We start from the raw sequence: 19,614 nt of genomic DNA, 5'->3' as shown, positions 1-19,614 counted from the left end.
GTATAGAAAGAGAACTGTAAAAAATACAAAGGTTAAAAAATACAAAAGAAAGCAAAAAATTAGATTACCAGTCAGATGAAAACAAACTTGACACAAGGACATCAGATTTAGAAAAGAATTATTATTAAATATATTATCAAAACCACGCAGATTACTACTAGACTGAAAAAAATGGGAAAACAATGGGGAAAAACTTAAAATTCACCATGTGCTATCCAATAAAAGAACTTCATGAGACTGACTTTCAACATGTGATGAACATGTCCCTAAAGTAGAACACACACACACAAAATGAGCTATGAGGAACCAAAAATAAATAAATGCTAAGACACACCATTAATAAGTAACCTGAAGTAATCTGTTTTGGCATTCTAACATCCCAAATGAAAATAAAAGTGTTTCTTGATGTGACATCAGCTGTAATGTTAATAGCGGAATACTGGGAAATGAGTTAATACCAATAAAATGAATGGCAATTTAAAGTTGTGCAGGTACCTTGCACTAGCCAAAATGACAGAATTAGTAAGAAATGCTCAGGCCAAAGGTAAACAAATACCATTCCACAAACAATGTTTGGTTGTGCTTCGATTAATTTCATATATATAATGGAAGAACTAATAAAACGAACTTAATAAACGAAAACAGATTATTTGTAACCTAAAAAAAATGTCAAAGCCACAAAGAGATATAAGGAAATCAACTAATATAGCAGGGATTCAGACTTGTTTTGCTGAACAGAAAGAAAGTGACTGTTTGGCTTTAAGGGAAGAAAGACAAAAGAAAAACAAATGCAATTACTTTTTATAGAGTATTTAAATCACTGTTTGCATCCCCTCATTATCATTTGTGCTGTGGGAGAAAAGAAAGGACACTCTGTTAAAAAGGAAAATTATTTCATGTGAGAGGTCTGTCAGGAAATGCTGTTCCTAAAATGTATAGGCATATACACACCTGTTGAAAGGGAAAAATTTTTCATGTGAGAGGTTTGTCAGGAAATGCTGTTCCTAAAATGCATAGGCATATACACATACACACACACACAAAAAAAAAAACTTATAAAATTTAAATCCCATGGGGGGGGGGAACTACTCAAGAGAGGAACTCACAGTGGGAGTGCTTTGATATTTACCTGTGAAAAGAATTTGGCATGTCCAGTACTTAACTTTATTGTCTTAAGTAGCCCTGGAGCAAAACACATTAAGGGTGATTTCCCTCAATGGTTCAAGGTTTTACATAAGGAAATTTGTATAGGTTTCAGGCTCTCCAAACCTTCTCTCTCCCCCCCTCCTTTCTCTCTCTCTCTCTCTCTTTTGTAAGCTGATCTAGCCTCTGTGCATGTGCAGAGTTCATGCCTCAGCAAACCTTTTATACCATTGAAAATGTTGCATCTTTTGGCTCAATTAGAATAAGGAAGGGAAAGGTAAGGAGTAGATTTTAAAAATAGGGTTAGATTTTAAAACAAAAAAGAGAAACTCAGCAATTCAAGTATTCACCATTCAGCCCAAGCAAAGGAGTGCTTCCTTTATGTACAGGAAAGGGCTATCATTATTGGTCATTTTATCTGGTCATTCGCGGAACAATCAACCGCTCTCTTATTTATGAGTAAAAATGGCCAGGTAAGGAGTAGATTTTTAAAATAGGGTTAGATTTTAAAACAAAAAAGAGAAACTCAGCAATTCAAGTATTCACCATTCAGCCCAAGCAAAGGAGTCTGCTTCCTTTATGTACAGGAAAGGGCTAATATCCCTCTGGCCATTCGCGGAACAATCAACCGCTCTCTTATTTATGAGTAAAAATGGCCAGAGAGTTAGAATTCATAGGATTTTTATTTAGTTTTTTTAACATTCTCAGTCATGGTCAAGGCTAATTCTACTTAACTATATGAATTTTTATGTGCTTAAACTTTTAATAGACTTTTAAGTTTGATTTTTTTTTTTTAAATAGTAGACAAAATGATAAATACTGTAATCACTCAAATGCCTGATATCACCAGTTCTGTTTCAAACATCACGAGCAAATCTGGGCTGAATTTCAACACATCAGCTACAAATTGGGAAAGTTGAAAGGGACCTGGGGTCATCTAGTCCAACCCTAAAATACAGGGTTCATAGCAAGATTTGTACTACCAGAAACACACACATTCACCTCTCACCTTTAAAAACAAAGAGCAAATCTGGGCTGGATTTCAACTCATCAGCCACAAATTGGGAAAGTTGAAAGGGACCTGGGGTCATCTAGTCCAACCCTAAAATACAGGGTTCATAGCAAGATTTGTACTACCAGAGAGACACACACATACTTATGTACACAGACACAACTGGGGAAGAGACCACAAGCCATGCGCCTATCATGTACTAAGGAAGAGGAAAATAAAAGTACCCAACCCTTTTAGCAGATCTTGAAGCTAGTTTGAGTGAGTGTTTACTTCCTTAGACTAAAGAGTGAAAGTTCCTAGATAAATTATCTTTAAAGACTGAAGTGAACATTTTTCCTAAGATAGGGAGAGGATCTCTTATAAAGCATAGTTAAAACAGCCATAGATTTGATTTAAAGGGAATACAAAAGTGACAATTTTTCCTGAACTTGCAGAGGAATAGTAAGCCTAATCTATGCCCCCCCCCCCACCTTTGCAGTTTCCTTTAAAGGAAGCTTACTCGGGAGTAAATTTACCTGGCACAGAATAAGAAGGAGAAGGAAAAAAAAAACCTGAAAGAGACAGAATGAAACAAGGGGGGGCATTTTCTAAGAAAAGAGGCCAGGACGTCTTATAGAGACTGATATCAGGAGCCTTACAATAACTCTTCTGTCCAACCAGATCAAAGTTAAAACTGGACTCAAATATTTTTTCTTAGAATGAACACCATACTTTTATGGGCATACGCTTAATGAAATACATACACTGCATTTTAGCTTGAGCGAGCAGTTGTGCTCAACTAGGCTTTTGCAGCAGAAACATTAGGTTATCATCACCTTCCAAAATAAGACTGTAGACTCACAATCTCAAAAGTTGGGGCAAAGCAAGAGGTGGGGTAAACATTTGCACACTTCATTCTCATCTTGTCTTATTTAGGACTGCTAAGATCCAGCATGGCTTCCTTAGATTTAAATTTTGAAGCAAGCTTGCAGTTTAAACTATGCACACTTAAGAAAAGCAGTCTGCCAGAGACAGAAGGAACAGACAACACACATAACAGACAACATGTAAACATACATATTCTCATATATGTATTAACAGACAACACACATAACAGACAACATGTAACATATAAACAGATATATTCTCATCCTTTAGTTGGTTATTGCAAGGAGTTGGGCCACTACCTCTGGCTTCATTAAGTGAAATTAGTAGGAAGGTCCCACATGGTTTTATGAGCCTCCTTGCCTCTTCAAATACACCACCAGTTAATCAAACTGGTAGGGCTCATAACGCTTGGTCGACTGGGTACCCCTTTATAGATGCATGCGTTGCTGTTGTTGCTTTTTTGCTTTTTCTTTTTTTGGGGGGGGGGGTGTCTGGGATAGAGAAGGGGGAAAGAGAGGGGTTGATTAGGATTGGTATGTCTAGGGGTTTGGTATGCTTAGTACAGGGACGTATAGTAAAGAGGAGAAGGGGCTTCTAGTTGCCTGGCAACTTCCTTAGTGGGTTTTAGAGAGCTCTAGCTATCCGGTTCCTTGCGTTCCCTTTCCTATTTCCTTATTTCCTATTTCCTTATTTCCTTATTTCCTTATTTCCTATAACCTGGGGTCTCTTTCCACTCTGCCGGTCCTGCCCAATTCCTCATGGGCTATCCCTCCTGGCAACCTCCTACCTATCGTCACATCTCAGGAAAAGGGGCCCTACTGGACGCCCGCGCCATGCGGTGCCAGATCGGGTGATCCCTGGATAGAATTTCGAACTGAAAATCCCCCTTGCTTTTGGAAGCGGGCTCACGCACGATACACGTGTTACCGACCAGTGCGGCTGGGATTGGGATAGAAAGCAAGACCACTTCCTGCCCCCTAGCAAGGACGCTCGGGAAGTTCGGAAAGAGAACTCCAACCCCTTGCTTTCAACTGAGATGCCCGTTGCGGAGAGTCGGCTGTCTTTCCAAGCCGGGTCTCACCGTCTTACTTTCGGGCTCCCAATTGGTGCGGCTGGCTGGAGATTTTAAGGAAAAGAGATAGAGCTCAGAACCCCCCTTTCGGGTTGAGCAGCGGTCCACGGTCTCTCTCACTAACCGGACCAAGAGAAAGGCAAGAAGGAGCGATAGAGAGGAGGGCAGAGAATTCAGTTGCCAGGAGATTCCACCCCCTTCCCACCAGTGCACTGGATTTTCCTTTTTCCTTATACTCACGCGTCTTCTATGATGATCCCGGGATCGATGAATAAGCCGGCTGGATCCCTCTTTTGCTCCCCGGCTGAACTCCTAGGGCTTTCGATTACCGCCCAGAAGATGGCTGGGGGTCCAAAAGGATCTTCCCAGGCAAAATGGCCCGGAGCCGGCTGAAGATTTCGGGGCCCCCAGTCAGCAGCTCGGGAGAACCGCAAGCCCCACGTTGCGGCGCCAACTGTTACGGAAAAATCTGGGTGCAGTGTTACTCTGCCACCCAGCTCATCGGACTAAGTCCGTGGGTCCCTGCGGAAGAAAATGAGCTCAGCCGGACGCAGGAGCAAACTGCAGAAGATCCAAGTTTATTGCGCAACAGGTTCAAGGCGAGATTGAACCCAGAGAAAGGGGTGACATGAACTTTTGAAATTTCCCTCCATATCCCAGAATACAGTGCATGAAACGTCACGAATACATTATGGGAAGGTTGGGTTTCACAAGTTACATCATGAATATACTTTACACGTCATGAATACATTATGAAAAGGTGGGATTACATTAATTAGCATTTTCGGATGAGGGAGGGGGGATATGCGGAGCGGGAAATATACATAGATACACATTTATTGAGTACCGGTGGTGGCAAGACAATGGGTCAGAGATATGCATCGTCTGCCACCTAATATTGCCTAGAGGGAAGGTTTGGCAAATTAAGAAGTTCCTGCGTACGTGACCTGCCGCTTCGGGGATTATGGAAGTAGGGATAGCATTATGGAGTCCACGGGGAACTGAGTTGAATGACACTGAGAGCGAAGAAATTGGAGTTACGGTTGATTTTATATCAATTTTTAAAGATTTCAATGATTTCAAACCCATTCTGTACTATAGGGCAAAAGCAGAAACAGAATGGATACATTGTAACAGGAGGTCTGTGATTGGCTAAAGCGGGGCCATAGGAATAAGCGGGGCCTTGGATGTTCCTAGAAGGAAGGGGGAAAGGAGCCCCCCCCCTTCCGTTCCGTATCAGCTAATTAGCAGAAGTTTTTCTTTTTTTAAAAAAAAACCATGATATTGCTAGATTCAACCCACAGTCCTTATCTTTTCCACATATACTGAGTTCATAGAGGCTGTGAAGCTGGCCACAACCACAGTCAGAACCCAGGTGAAGTCTTGACGGACACCTCTGAGGAAAGGATACCAGCCTAAGCTCACAATCAGGAAAAAAGTTGTGCTACTTCCAGCAACTGGAAATCTGAACAGGAGTCTAGATATGAATTAAGGAGGTGATATTTACCTTTGGGGGATTTTCACTGCATATTTTAAAATATAATTTTTATTGAAGTTTTCCTTGGGGTTTTCACTGCATTTCTCAGTTGCTTACAGTGTCTTTCCTCCTGCATATTCTGCCTATCATAATGATGGGCATATTGAAGGTTTAAAAATATTGGAGTTAATGTTTCTAGACTAGTTGAATTTATTTCCCATTCATGTTAATGCCTTTTTAACTATCATCCAGTTAAGGGAAGGGGGTCCCATAGTTTTCACCCCCTGAGGCTGAGCTGTTTTGTTCCCTTAACGACCTGCCCATTGCCTAGTCCTAGGCTATAACCTCAGGAAGAAGCTAGCCTGACTATTTCAGGAATTAGAAGTAGGGGGCAGATGTACAGCCTACCCCTCTCCCCATCACCAACTCATAACACTATGTTCCTGTCAGTTGTGTGTTTGTCAGTCTTATTTTTCAGCATCACCCAGTTGTGGAGTAACTACATAGTCTGTGACTCCAATATCATATTTTTTCTTTGCTTCCTGGAGAATGTACAACATGCTGAGACACACTTACAGTACAACCTTTGTTATTAACTCTTGTTATTAACAATTAAGCGAGCCTGGAAGTAGTTTGCTCTTTCACTTCCTTCTGTGCTTTATGGTTGGCACTCCTTGTTTTAAATTCCTGTTCCATGACTAAGTGCTTTGCAACCATTAGTTGCTAAAAGAAACCCTCTCCCCTTTTTCCGTTGGGATAAATATTCTCCCATCAGGTAACAGAAGTGTGACAAAGGTTCCTTGTTAAGTCAAAGCTAATTGTTTACATTGTCTTTCTTAATAAAGCTCAAACTAGATTTTTGAGCTATGAAGAAGGAAGAATCCTGGGGCAACAGGAATCTCCCCTCATGCTCAGAATGCAGAGGCAAAGTCAAGTGTACCCCTCTCCCCTTTTCAACATTTGAAGGGCTGTTCCTAACCTCTTTTATCATTGCAACAACCACTGAAGCAGACTGCTGACGTTCTCAATTTATTAATTAGGAGATGAGGTAGAATAGTGAAGAATTGCTTAAGGTTCTTCAGTTGGAAGCCATATATCAAACTGAAGTGGAACCCAGTTTTCTCTGCTGAGGCTACCTGTTTCAGCCAAATCAGTCTGGCTGGCATTTGTTTTGACCACCGTTGCCACCGTCTTCTCCCTGTCCCGGGCAGTGATGATGTGAAATTCTTTATTCTTTGCAGACTGCACATTGCCTTGCAGGACTTGGCAACTGCTGTTGGCCCAGGAACGTAAAGTGTCAAGTTATCAAATCTTTTCTTCTTTTGGTCTCTGTGGTAGAACTCTTATTTTTTCCTCAAAATGTTGCAGTTAACATAAAACGAAATGCCTTTTAAAGAACCGACATGTTGCCATGTCTCAAGTTGCTAGGCTCTTGGAGTGTTTGGAAATAAAACCGAAGCACGCAGTTCACTGGCTCACCACGAACACTTTAAGACCTCCGGTTAGCGCTGACATTTAGAAGCATGTGCTGAAGGCCGTGTCTTTAGCTTTGTTTTGTTGTAGTTTCAGCAAAGGAGTGGCAAGTAGTTTACATCATTTCCAGTAATGAAGAGCCTGGGGCTCCCCCACCTATGATTCGCAGCCTGCCTGCTTCTGCTGTTGGTTCAGTCTGCACAAATGTGACTCCAAGGAAAGAAAGGTTTTGCATTAACTTGTTTCAAACAATCTTTCCTTTGTGCTTCCCCCTCCCTGTTTCCTTGTTTTAGCATGTAAAATTTATTGAACATATTATTTATGAAAGCTAATCCATGCCTGGTCATATCACAGAGAGGCTTTCTGCAGAATCTGTTAGATTCACCTTTTTCTGTCCTTTCCTTGTATTCTTGTCATAATAAATAATAAATTTATAAACCAGGAAAACACTTTAGCAGGAGGAGGTGAGTTCAAAGCCACCTTTTGGGGAAAGATTACTATGGGTGGGAGAATGCATGCTAACTGCTAGAGTTCAAGGTCATCTTCTCTACTTTGGAATATTTGACCAAGGCTTTTGTTGTGGAAGATGAAAATAGAAGTGGAAGGAGCATAATGTGGGAGACTCTTCAGAGAGTGCAGGAGACATTCAGAGAATGGAATTCAAAAATAGTCTGAATCTGGCCTTCACCTACATGGCATATTTTGAGTTGGAAATGAATATGTCTTTGTAATTAAAAAAAAATTTGGTAATTTGCCTTATCTGCATATTTTTTTTCAGTTACAGCATTTAAACTACAGTAGTACCTCTTCAGGTTACATACGCTTCAGGTTACAGACTCCGCTAACCCAGAAATAGTGCTTCAGGTTAAGAACTTTGCTTCAGGATGAGAACAGAAATTGTGCTCCGGCAGCACGGCAGCAGCAAGAGGCCCCATTAGCTAAAGTGGTGCTTCAGGTTAAGAACATTTTCAGGTTAAGTACGGACCTCCGGAACGAATTAAGTACTTAACCTGAGGTACCACTGTATCTGCTCACATGACTGAGGCCAGGTTGGTGTAGAATTCTAAGCCACCACATAACTCACATAGAATTATGCATCTAAAGTTGCAATCCTGGGCATATTTACATGGGAATAAACCCCACTGAACTCAATGAAACTGACTTATGAGTTTGTATTTATAGGATTGCAATGCTGATAGCTTTTCTTCGTAGTGCTCCATGGCTTGAATCCTGTTTTTGCAAGTTAAAGCATGCCACATTCTGACAGTCTTACAACCCCTTTCCCCAATAGTGGATTTTCCTGTTAATTCATTGCCCAGTGTTCAAAAGTACTGATGTGTCGCTATTTGTGTAATGTGCTATTTATGAATATGCAAGACTTAATTTTCATTTTCAGCAATATATATAGAGGATGTCTATCTAAATTTAATTTGCACACAAAAGGTGTAAATGCTATGGTTCAGAGATGGGGAATCGGTGACCTTTCAGATGCTATTGGACTACAACTCCCATAATTCCTGACATTTAACTAAGTTCTTTTCTGCTAGGTCTTTAACCTAGTAATATCTTGGACTAGCCAATAAATAAGATATTTCATTTCTAAGACTGCAATCCTATTCATGTCTATTAAGAAGACCCATTGAGTTCAGCTGACTTGGAATGAAGGAAGCTGGAGTCCAATGACATCTAGGGGGGCACAGGTTAGCTACTCATAATCTAGAGGAAGGATTTTAATTATTGTGGCTTTCTCCCTTTCTTAATATCAACCAATTACAGTATATAGGAATACAAGCAGCTGTTAAACCAAGGAAATGATGTGTCTGTCTTTGGAATTTTTCATATGGTCAGATGCAAAAAAATAAAAATAAACCTAGGAATAATTTTGTTTCTTAAAACTGAATAGCAAAATTCTTTCTGATATGAAGCTTGATTGCTTTGAGTCAGTACTGTGGGTTTAAAATGAAGAAAGAGAATACATAACTAGCACCTTTGCTTTTCTACCTACATTATGATTTGTTTTCATTTTGTGTAGTTTCCTCTTGCATTACCACTTATAAGAAGACACCACCTCCTGTTCCACCAAGAACCTCCACCAAACCTTTTATCTCCATCACAGCCCAGAGCAGCACGGAATCTGCTCAAGACGCCTACATGGACGGACATGGGCAAAGGGGAGATATTATCAGTCAGTCGGGACTTAGCAACTCTACAGAAAGCTTGGACAGTATGAAGGCACTGACAGCTGCTATTGAAGCAGCTAACGCACAGATCCATGGCCCTGCCAGCCAGCATATGGGCAACAACACTACTACTGTCACCACCACCACCACTGTTGCCACTGTTACTGCAGATGACAGAAAGAGAGATCATTTCAAGAAAAACAGATGTCTATCCATTGGAATACAGGTACAGATATAATGCAGAGGCTTGCACCGTAACTGGTAGTGCTGTTATTTGCTCTCCTTTGATAATCCTTTTCTATTTCTGCTGTATTTTACATAACCCAAATAACTGCACCTGACATTACAAACCTTCAGGTTTGATTAACTAAACTTTAAGCATATAAGATGTAGGGATGTAGTTCTGGGGGTATATATATATATATATTCTGCTTATTTGAATTAGCACACAGAAGCCTAAAGCTCTGATTCATAACCCAGCAGGAGTCAGGAAAGCATGAATGAAATGAATGAAATCACTGAAAGAGAATGTGTAAAACAATGATTTACACTGCACTATCACCAGAGAAATGTTTTCAGCCAGTTTAGCTGAATTGTCACTGCTTATTCATGCATCACATAACAACTGTTACTCACTTGAATGCAGCAGCATTGTTCCATTTAGCTGTTAAATCAGCAGGGGAGGTCACAAGGATAGGATCTGTCTGATTCACCCTTGTTTAAAATAAATTAAACTTTCATCTGATCAGGGTCCCTTCCAACGCTTTAGTTCTATGATTCTGTGTAATGTGCAGGGACTAGCATTCTCTCCAAAGTGGCCAGTAGTAATGTCAGATGCAGTTTTCACCTGGGGATGCTTTCATATACGGGACTCTTCCCCTGCATGGTACGGTTGTAGCATTTTATTCATTCATTCATTCTCCCCCTCCCTGCCTACAATTTCGCATCCAAAGTAACCTTGTATTAGAAATTAGGCTGGGAGAAAGTGAGGGAGGGCCTATCCATGCTTACATTTCCTCTGGTTTGTGATTTAAAGCTCCACGCCCAAGCACCCTTTTCTTTTTTCCTTTTTTGCTCCAGAGCTTTTCCCATGAAAACTCACTCTGTAAAGCTCAGCAGAGCAAATGTCAGTCCACGGAAAACCCGAACTGACGTTTGCTCCAATTCAAAAGAGCAAGTTTTCACGTGAAAAGCTCCAGAGCAAAAACAAACCAAGAAACAAAAACCTGGAAAGATCAGAGCAAAGTAATAAGTGTGGATAAGCTCAGAACCAAAGTCAATCAGTGAGTTTCATGGCTCAGTGAGAACGTGAATCTGGTCTCTCCAGTTCTAGTCTGGGACTCTAAGCATACTGGTACAGTGTGGTTAGGGTTCTATCTACATTGAAGAAGAATTCATGCTTCCTTGGAGAAGCAACAGTTTAGTGAGCACAGTAACCACAGGACTGAACAAAGTGGGTGCTGAATGGTGCCCAGTTGTAAGGATGTGTGTTCACTGTACCACAAAAAGGGTGATCTTGTTTAAAAAGAGAGGATTGGATAGATGGAACATTAAAGGGACAGATGGTTGGGGTAGTGAACTGTCCACAGGCATCACAGCACAATTTTACCACTGAAGAGTGGCAGGGAGATCACAGGGGTCAGAATTCACAGCTGGATGACTGAGGGAACTGTCAGCAGATGACTCATGGGGAAAGGTGAATATGTGTCTCAGGAAATGTAAGTTTAGACTTAATCCAATCACCAGTAGAAAGGGACTTGTTGGAAGATGTTCTTTAAACTAATAATTCTCATGTTAACTAATAACCAAATAAGGGTGTCAACTTGCATTAGATGTGGTAAATAAACCCATAATTCCAGGCCATTTGCAGAGTTCCAGTTAAGCCAAGCTTTACAGTAGCACACAAGTGACAACACTGGAAATAAGGAAGTAGAAAAAACAACTCTGTTGCCATAAAAATAGCATAGCACCAGCCCTTTCATTAAAAGCAGTCAGTTCCCAAAAGCCTGTTGGAATAAGTAAGTCTTCACCTACCTGCAGAAGGACAACAAGGAGAGAGCCAGCCTTACTTCTCTAGAGAAAGCAGCCACTGAGAAGGCCCTCCCAGACTTTGGAAGCAGCAGAGTGGAGGAAATAAGTTTTCAGAAAGGTACTGAGCAGTGTAATGCTTGGTCACTGTTTTAAGGATCCTGCTACAAGTTCTGTACAGTCTCTGAGCAAATTTCGTCAAGAGACAGACCAGTAATGGGTCTGGGTTGTAGGGGTCTTTGGGCAAGGCACCCTGAGCTCAGTGAGTTTACCTCAGGCATAGGCATACTCTGGCCCTCCAGATGTTTTGAGACTACAATTCCCATCATCCCTGACCACTGGTCCTGTTGGCTAGAGATGATGGGAATTGTAGTTCCAAAACATCTGAAGGGCCAGAGTTTGCCTATGCCTGGTTTACCTCATCCCTGCCAATATTGCTCCTCCTCCTCTTCTGCCACATCATTTCTGTCACATGCTTGCCTGCCAGAACAAATGAGCACTTCAACAAACAATACACAGGGTAGTGATATACTAGCAAAATGCAAAGTGTGACAGAGCAAATGAGCAAGCAGGTAGTGTCAGCTACTCCTCTTTTTCCTCACTGCTGTTATTTGCTTCTTTATTTCCTCTTGGTCAGAGTAAGAAGCAGGTGAATGCACAGGTTGCAAAGGTGAAGCAGAGGGGCAGCAGTTCCAGTGAGCTCTTGTCAGTAGGGCCCTGCTGTGGTGTCGGCCTTCAGCAGGTGCCCAACCATACTGCCTCGTGACACAGATAAGGATAATGAATGAAGATGCTATTGGGTCTTCTGGAGGTGCTATTGGAGCATGACAAGGAGGGCTACTCCAAATTTTTCATAGATTTCAGCTAATCTGATGCAGAGATCATTAAAAGGAATTGTAACGATGCTTTGCGGAAAAAGTGCTGAAACACATTAAAGCCCTTGAATAATAATATGCACATGCCATTAATTCTGCTTGCATTTGGTTATTCTATTAGGTTGATGGAGAGGAATCTTCTAGCTCAAGCGAAAACAGAGCAACCAGTAAGTTCCAATCCATAGGTGTTCAAGTAGAGGAGGAGAAGTGGTAAGCAAAATATTAATTTGATATTTTATAGTCCACTGTCTTTTCAGTAATACTGATGGTGTGGGAAGCAATTTAATGTTGGTGTTAAATTACACAAACACACTAATCAACTGTGCTTTCATAAGATGGTGGGTTTCTGATGGACATTCTTTAATATGTACATCCTTGGCAAAAGCAAGTAGTGACATGATCCTGTGGTAAAATAAACAAAGACACAACAAACATAATGAAAGCCCACTATAGCCCTTCCCAAATGAAATCTATACCATATTTTCCTATGTATAAGAGGAGGTTTTTTAATTAAATATATTTATTAAAAATTGGGGGTCTTCTTATACACAGATAGTGCAGAGGGGAGATGTTTGATTGGTCGCAGCCACAAGCAGGAGATTGTAATCAGCGATTGGCCGGGTGGTTGGTGGCCTGCTGGCGATTGGCTGCTGCTGGGGCAAGTGGACAGGCAATTGGCAGTTGTTGGCAGCGAGTGGGCAGACGATTGGTGGCTTTGTTGAGGTGATTGGTAGTGGTGGTCAGGCACGTAACCAATTGCTGGCAAACCCATCCCCCATAAAGCTCAACAACTCTGGGCAATCCCCCCCCAAAGCTCCCCCCATTTTCTAAATTTGGAGTCCCCCAAAATAGGGGTTGTCTTATACACAGGGGCGTGTTATGCATGGAAAAATACGGTACACACACACATATCAGTTAGCAGTATGATATGGGTTATGTCACCCCTTCTTTTTGTCTTAGGGCAAATAAGGTTGTGCAGTGTGCAACATTATAGGGTGTTGAGAAAGTGGAAGTGGACAGAGAGAATCTTTTCTCGCTCTCCCATAATGTTAGAAACTTATTCAAGGAAACTAAAGGGTAGGAGATTACAAACAGGGCAAATAAAGTACTTCATCACCAATGGCATAGCCAAGCTATAGAATTTGCTGCTACAAGATGTGGAGATGACTACTACCTGTTAGAAGAGCTCCTAACTTGGGTGGCTTTAATGGGGGATTAGATGTATTCTTGTATGAAAATGCTATCAGTGGACACTAGTCATGGTATCTGTATGTTTCCTCTAGGATCAGAGGCAAGTATGCCTTGGAAACTAGTGTCTGTGGGGCATGACAGCAGGAAAGAGCTCATGTACTCATGCCTTGCTTGTGGGCTTCCCATAGGCATTTGGTTCTCTGCTGTGGGAAACAGGAAGCAGGACTAGACAGGCCTTTGCTCTGACCCAGCAGGCCTGTTCTTGTGTTCTTTGTATTGCTATTTATAACATTTTAAGTAATGAATTCAAGAAGCGAGAGTTGCCTTTTGGGCCCTTTAAAATGATTTGTTTTTGTACAGTCTCTTTAAAGAGTTGTGATTTTAGATAGTGGTGATAAACGGGGGATTTAGTGCTATAATTAAGCACAGAGACAAATTGTAACCAGCCATGTACTTCCATAAGGGAACTACTGATTGATGAGAGACTGAAGCTGGCTTGTCAGAAGATGAGCTCCTCTAGTACACAGAGAGCTTATCATTGCCACTTAGGTGTCTCATGCACTTTGTTAGCACAGCAGAATGAATTTAAATCACTGTCGCTTAAAATAATAGACTTGTAAATGGAATGTATTTTCCTTGCCTCAAATCTAACATGTGCAGGCAGACACAGTGCAAGGCCACTTTGGGTGCATATTTAAGAAAGGAAATATGTTAGAAACCCTCGCTGTTTCAATCCAGTCATATATTGATCAGGTAGCTTGTCATTATGCACAAAATTGCCAACAGGGACTTGTTTTGAGCCAGCATTTAGCTCCAGAATTTGCTTTAAGTGTTGGGCATGTGCAGAATTCATGTGCACCTCCTGCCCCAGTAATGACAACCAGACTCCATCAATATGGGTCCATAGAGAATGGCTTTCAGGTTGCCTTTGGTTCAAACACAACCGTGTTTAGAAAATCACTATGTAAATCACCAAACAGAAGCAAGGGAGGAAACAGGTTACTATAACCAAGGCATTTGCGGTCTAACTTTAGGGTTCAGGTAGGTACCCGTGTTGGTCTTATTTTAACTTCAGGGTAACAATGTTTGAAAATGAACAAATGCAATAATTTCACAGGCTTTGCCATTTTTTAGTTTTCTACTTGGTCCTCCCCTACGGGCTGTCTTTTCACATCTTCTTCTTAGCCTCTGTTCTTCTTTTGAGTAATTTCAGCAACATGGTGTATGTTCATTCTGTGGTTTGTACATTTCCCCTTTCGCCTTTAAGGTACTTTAAGTGTAAGTGTAATGCCCATGCAGTGGAACACTGCATCAACCCACATGCACCATCACACCTACCTTGTGTATGACGGGATACTATTTACTGTAGATACGACTGAGCACTGAAGTGCTTAAATAGAAATGTGGGAGGTTCCCAGTGCCAGTCCAATATATTTTGGCACCTGAGATGGACTCCAAAATTGCATCCGCCTTCCTGCCAGGGAAGAAGAGTTGAGGGAAGATTTACATTGGGGAAAGAAAGATAAACATCAGGATCTGCTGCCCTGGTGGACCCTGATGCCTGAGGCAGTCTCTTCAGCTTGCCTCATGGGTGGGCCAGGCCTGGAGGTTCCTGTGTTACCAATCTTCAGCCTGGAAATGAAAGTATTTTAGATGCTACAGGCTAGCCTACACCTGGCTGCCTAAAAACTGATTCCTAAGTCTATATTTTGAAGATGGTGTGGAGGTGATATCATCATGAGTTGATTCCACCCTTCCACCTTAATTTTCATATATTACAGATGAAAAACAAGTTTTTCTTAGTTCATGTTGACTTTCCCTCCCCCAAAGTAGTACATAAGAACATAGGAAGAGCCTGCTGGATCATGGCAATGACCCATCTAATCCAGCATCCTGTTCTCACCGTGGCCCACTGGAGGCCGGTGAGAAGACTGTAAGTAGGACATGAGAGCAACAGCACTCTGTCTGCCTGGGATTCCCAGCAACTAGTATTCAGAGACATAGTAATATAACAGTCGTGAGTTTGCTCTAGACTTCCTTTGCCATGATACACAGCCTTTTGTTGAAGGCAAGAAGAAGAAAAGTAAGCCTTAAGAAGAATTGGTTAAGATGAGTATGGCAAGCTATATTGATGATTAAAAAAAGAAAGAAATAATGGATTTCATTTATATTCTCCCATGCCTCCAGTGCTGGAGGTGTACATAGTTTTCTCCCTCACCATAATCCTGTGAGGTAGATTAAGCTGAGAGATAATGGGTGACTCATGGTCATCCAGTTACCTTCATAGCTGAGTGGAGATTTGAACTGTGGAGGGGATTTCCAGATGATCTGTTTATTGAGCATTCATTCTGTTTCATTTGTGTGTAGAGGTTAGAGGGCATTTCACCAGATTTCCAGTGCATGATCCCATCATTTTCCTTCTCACAAAAGCATCCGATCTTTTGAGGAAGCAGGTTGGTCACACAAGACCATCCAATAAATTATAATGGTGACATCTCAATAAATTTTAACTGTGCCCCCTGAATGTGATTGGAACCCACCTTAAAATAGCAACTGTCTGGAAGTTCCCCGAATCTTCCCAGACCTAGTCTAACACTATATAATCACTACATCACAGTTTTCATTTAGTTTTCTTGCTGACTCCTTGTTATGTTTTAATATTTTTTTATTTAAAAAATAGATGGTTTGTTTGTTTGTTTTAAAAAACACCTTGTTTGGGACAAAAGAATATCTCTGATGAAAAATGTTGGTAGTCTTCCACTGAACAACACTTACATGATTTCCTGCATATACTGATTCAATCATAAGAGTAAATCTGTCAAAATGTGACCTGTTACCTTCTTGCATATCACCTCTTTGTTGAAACTTGTATGTCTGCAGTCTGAGTTCGTTAGATGATAAATTATTTCTACCAGCTACAAGTTATCTGGATATAAATACCTTCTATCAAGTTGCAGTCTTTTTCCACTGCCATGTATTTCAGGGAAATAAGAGCTATCTCGACACTTGAAAGTGTAAACAATTTAACAGTGTTTTACCAGATAAATACTTTTTTAAAAAAAGTCTGTGAAAGTCTAGCTGACACCATATTTTGAAAGGAGTTATTTACAGGATACCCCGTATGTACTTTTGCACTGACAAATTTATCTATTTATTCCATTCATATCCTGCTTTCAGCTCTCCTGGGCATTCAAGACAGCTTGAGTTCCCAGTGACCCTCAGTGCTTCCATTTCAGTGGCACATACTTCCAACTGACTGTGCTTAGAATCACAGCATGGCACCCTGAACCAACTGAACTATCTAGGCTGAACCCTAAACACAGTCCCAAAGGTTTCTAAGGTGCTTATGTGTGCTTAGCAGTCCAATCTTACAGTCTAGTCCTCAAAAGTAAGACTCAGTGATTTGGTGGACGTACTAGTAGGTATGTTTATAGTATATTATTCCCTGTTTGTTAATAAACTGGGTCACAAAGCTGAGGATAGAAGAGGTAAACCTCCCCTCCTTGCATGCTCTGATCCCGAAAAAAGCATCACATATACACATATCACATGAGCCCTTTATTTTTATTTTTAAAACACACACACCTGCTGGTGTTTTTAATTCTGCATTTAGCATTGCATCTAGTTTGGCCCTCAACTACATCAAATGAAAGAACTGTAGACATCTCAGCAGCTTGCAAATCTTTCACCAACTGAAATTTCTCCAATAAAAAGTTTTGCATTACCTGTTTTGTTTCTCTCATTACCTGGTATCAATCCAGCAACAACCGTCTGTTCTAAGTAGTAATGAAGCAGGCTGATCCTACCCTCCAGTACAATTCCTACTTGCCATCTGTAAGATCAGTTCAGTTCAAATGTATTTGTTTCAGCTATAAGCCATAGCCAGTTTACATAAATTTGTACATAATTAAAATTTCAAGGTAACAAGATAAACAGTGTATAATTAATACAATCAAAACCATCTGCAAGTTGTTCAGCACCTGTTGTGCAAAGGAAAATCTCCTTTGACTAAAAATGTAAACAAGGTTCTCAAAAGGGATACAAAAGGAGAGGCAGAGAACTGAATACATGCAAATAAACCAGCGGCTGCTGTTCAGAACAGACGCTGTATTGTGTTGTGTACTGGTTCAGCCAGTCTACGGTTTCATGGTTTTGTGCACCTTAGGCCAGGTAACTGTCATAGTTCTCTGAGGGTGTAATTATTACACCTTGTGCCTGCAGGGCACAAATGAGCACAAAGCGACTGAGGTTTAACGCACGTAAGCAAGGAAACTGAGGGACCTTGCCCTAAGAACTATTTATGTGCTGTTTATGCCATGCCTAGCTCCAGCTTTCAGGGGGACCTGGCTGACCCCCTCTACTCCCCATCCCTGCTGCTGGTTGCATACCCCCTCTCCCCTTCCCCTCCTCCTTGCTGAGCACCTGACCTTTCCCCCTTCCTCTTAAAGATATTGGAAGGCTGGACTGTGATAGGCTTATTGGGCAACCCAGCAGTGGGGTGGGATGCGATGGGGAACGTGGCAGCAACAAATCCCAGAAAAGCCAAGTGCTGGGCTGCTGTTGCTTTCTACATTAAGCAGCCACTTGAATTCCCTCACCATTGGCCTCAGCATAGGATTGCTCAGGAACAATTCTAGATCAGGAAGCAAGTCATTGTGGAGCAATTCAAATAGCAGCTTCTTGTAAGTAACAGCAGCTGTCTGATTCTTATTCAGCCGCTCAACTGTCTTATTCTTTAGCCATAAAATGGCAATAACAGTGTAGGATGGCCATCTTAGAAGTGGCTGGAGGACTGCTGCTTTCTTGGAGTGTAAATTAACGAGCAAAGGAACTCTGAACGTTATGGTTGCCAAGGCAGTGCATCTGAAGACATTGTCATTGAGCTCCCATTCCTTTGAACTATTTAGCTGTAATGATGTTTCATTAATCTCCACTGTGGATCCCTGCTTCTTTTGAAGGCGTATATGTTTACACAGGCCAGTGCCAAGAGTAGTCCACCCAGCAAGGTTGCACCCCAGAGCTGTCTAAATAAACATAAAGGAACAAAAAAAAATAGGTTACTCATTATTATGTGCCGAACAGAAACTTCTTTGATAATACTAATTTAGCCTTAGAACAGAGTAAGAGGGTGTATCCCTAAACTTTAAAATGCAGTGCCTTTGGCCCTGTATCATCCCCTCCTTAAAGCAGAGCTTTAGAGTTTCACAACTGAGTTGTTGTGTTTGGTGAAAAATCAGAATGCCCAGTTCTGCAATGTACATGCATGTATGCCAAGAAAGCAGCCCCCAAGACCTCGTTCCTATGTTGTTTTTCAAACACAATTATTAACCTCTGTAAGAATAGTGCTGTGAGAAAGAACCCCTGAGTGGCTTACTCAGAAACTATGTGTTTGAACTTGTCAAACAGAAAGAGACTGTAAGATACACAACCGGGGGGAGGGGGCACAAAGAGAGTTCATTTTACGTGAGAGGCATTGCATGCACACCAATTCTTTTAAGACTGCTGTTATTAAAGAAACATAATTGTTCACTGAGTTTTCATGCCACCTATGGATCTGGGGAGGAGGAAGGAGTGCAGTGTTAGCAGCACACCACAAATACAAGCTACACGAAACAAAGAGAAGCATCCTACGCCAAACCTGCTGCATGTCTGTGCAAATGGAAGTTACATAATCTATTTTTGCACTACTTGACACTGTGCTTCAAAGCATGCAGCAGCATGATAAAGGCTTCAGTCTATGCTATTGAGCAAGGGGGCGCTGAGTTTGTGTATGTCAGATACATTTATTCTGCTGAAAACAGCTTTGCTGCCAGAGATTTCCCTTCCCTTGTACAATACTGATCAGTAACTCCTTCCTTCCTACCACCATGGCTCATTGCTCCATGTTTACAACAGCTCTAAAGATCCACATTCCTGGCCCCTGCTCTTTTGCCCTGTGAGATTAGTGTTTGAAGTCTGCCAATACTGCTTTTCATCAGCAGGATGAGTCATGCCTCAAAGGAGGCAAGGCTTTCTTTTGGGCCTGCTGCCACTTATCATTGTACTGTTTCTCTAGAACTAAACAGCCAGGTTATCTATACCTTATCAGCACTGCCTCTTAGTCCCACCTAGGCCAGCCTGGAATTTCTCCATAGAGCTAAAACAAGTTGAGAAGGAAGGAGCATTCTGTACTTCCATGTCACACTTCTCCTGTTCCAGGTGAAAATGGCCTGTTCCAGGAAAACTTACCCTTGTTTTACACTGCAACTTTCTTCCCCTTTTGAATATGTGATTTAAATAAGGGCAAAGGGATGAAA

At 41.4% G+C, this 19,614-nt stretch overlaps 1 protein-coding gene across 12 annotated transcripts in view; it reads left to right on the top strand.

Annotated features, from left to right (window-relative positions):
* The window catches only part of DLGAP1 (DLG associated protein 1), a 291,661-nt gene that overhangs the window by 252,159 nt on the left and 19,888 nt on the right, over positions 1 to 19,614 (top strand). For all 12 annotated transcript variants that reach the window (XM_083518618.1, XM_083518617.1, XM_083518611.1 and 9 more), the window contains 2 exons: positions 9,077 to 9,450; positions 12,249 to 12,337. In XM_083518618.1, the coding sequence (XP_083374744.1) occupies positions 9,077 to 9,450; positions 12,249 to 12,337 (463 nt within the window). The remainder of the gene's footprint in view (positions 1 to 9,076; positions 9,451 to 12,248; positions 12,338 to 19,614) is intronic.

Source organism: Podarcis liolepis (assembly GCF_965112155.1).
Source record: "Podarcis liolepis genome assembly, chromosome: 8".
Taxonomy (NCBI): domain Eukaryota; kingdom Metazoa; phylum Chordata; class Lepidosauria; order Squamata; family Lacertidae; genus Podarcis; species Podarcis liolepis.
Note: the sequence above shows the minus strand (reverse complement) of the source record. Positions and strands in the feature narration are given on the sequence as shown.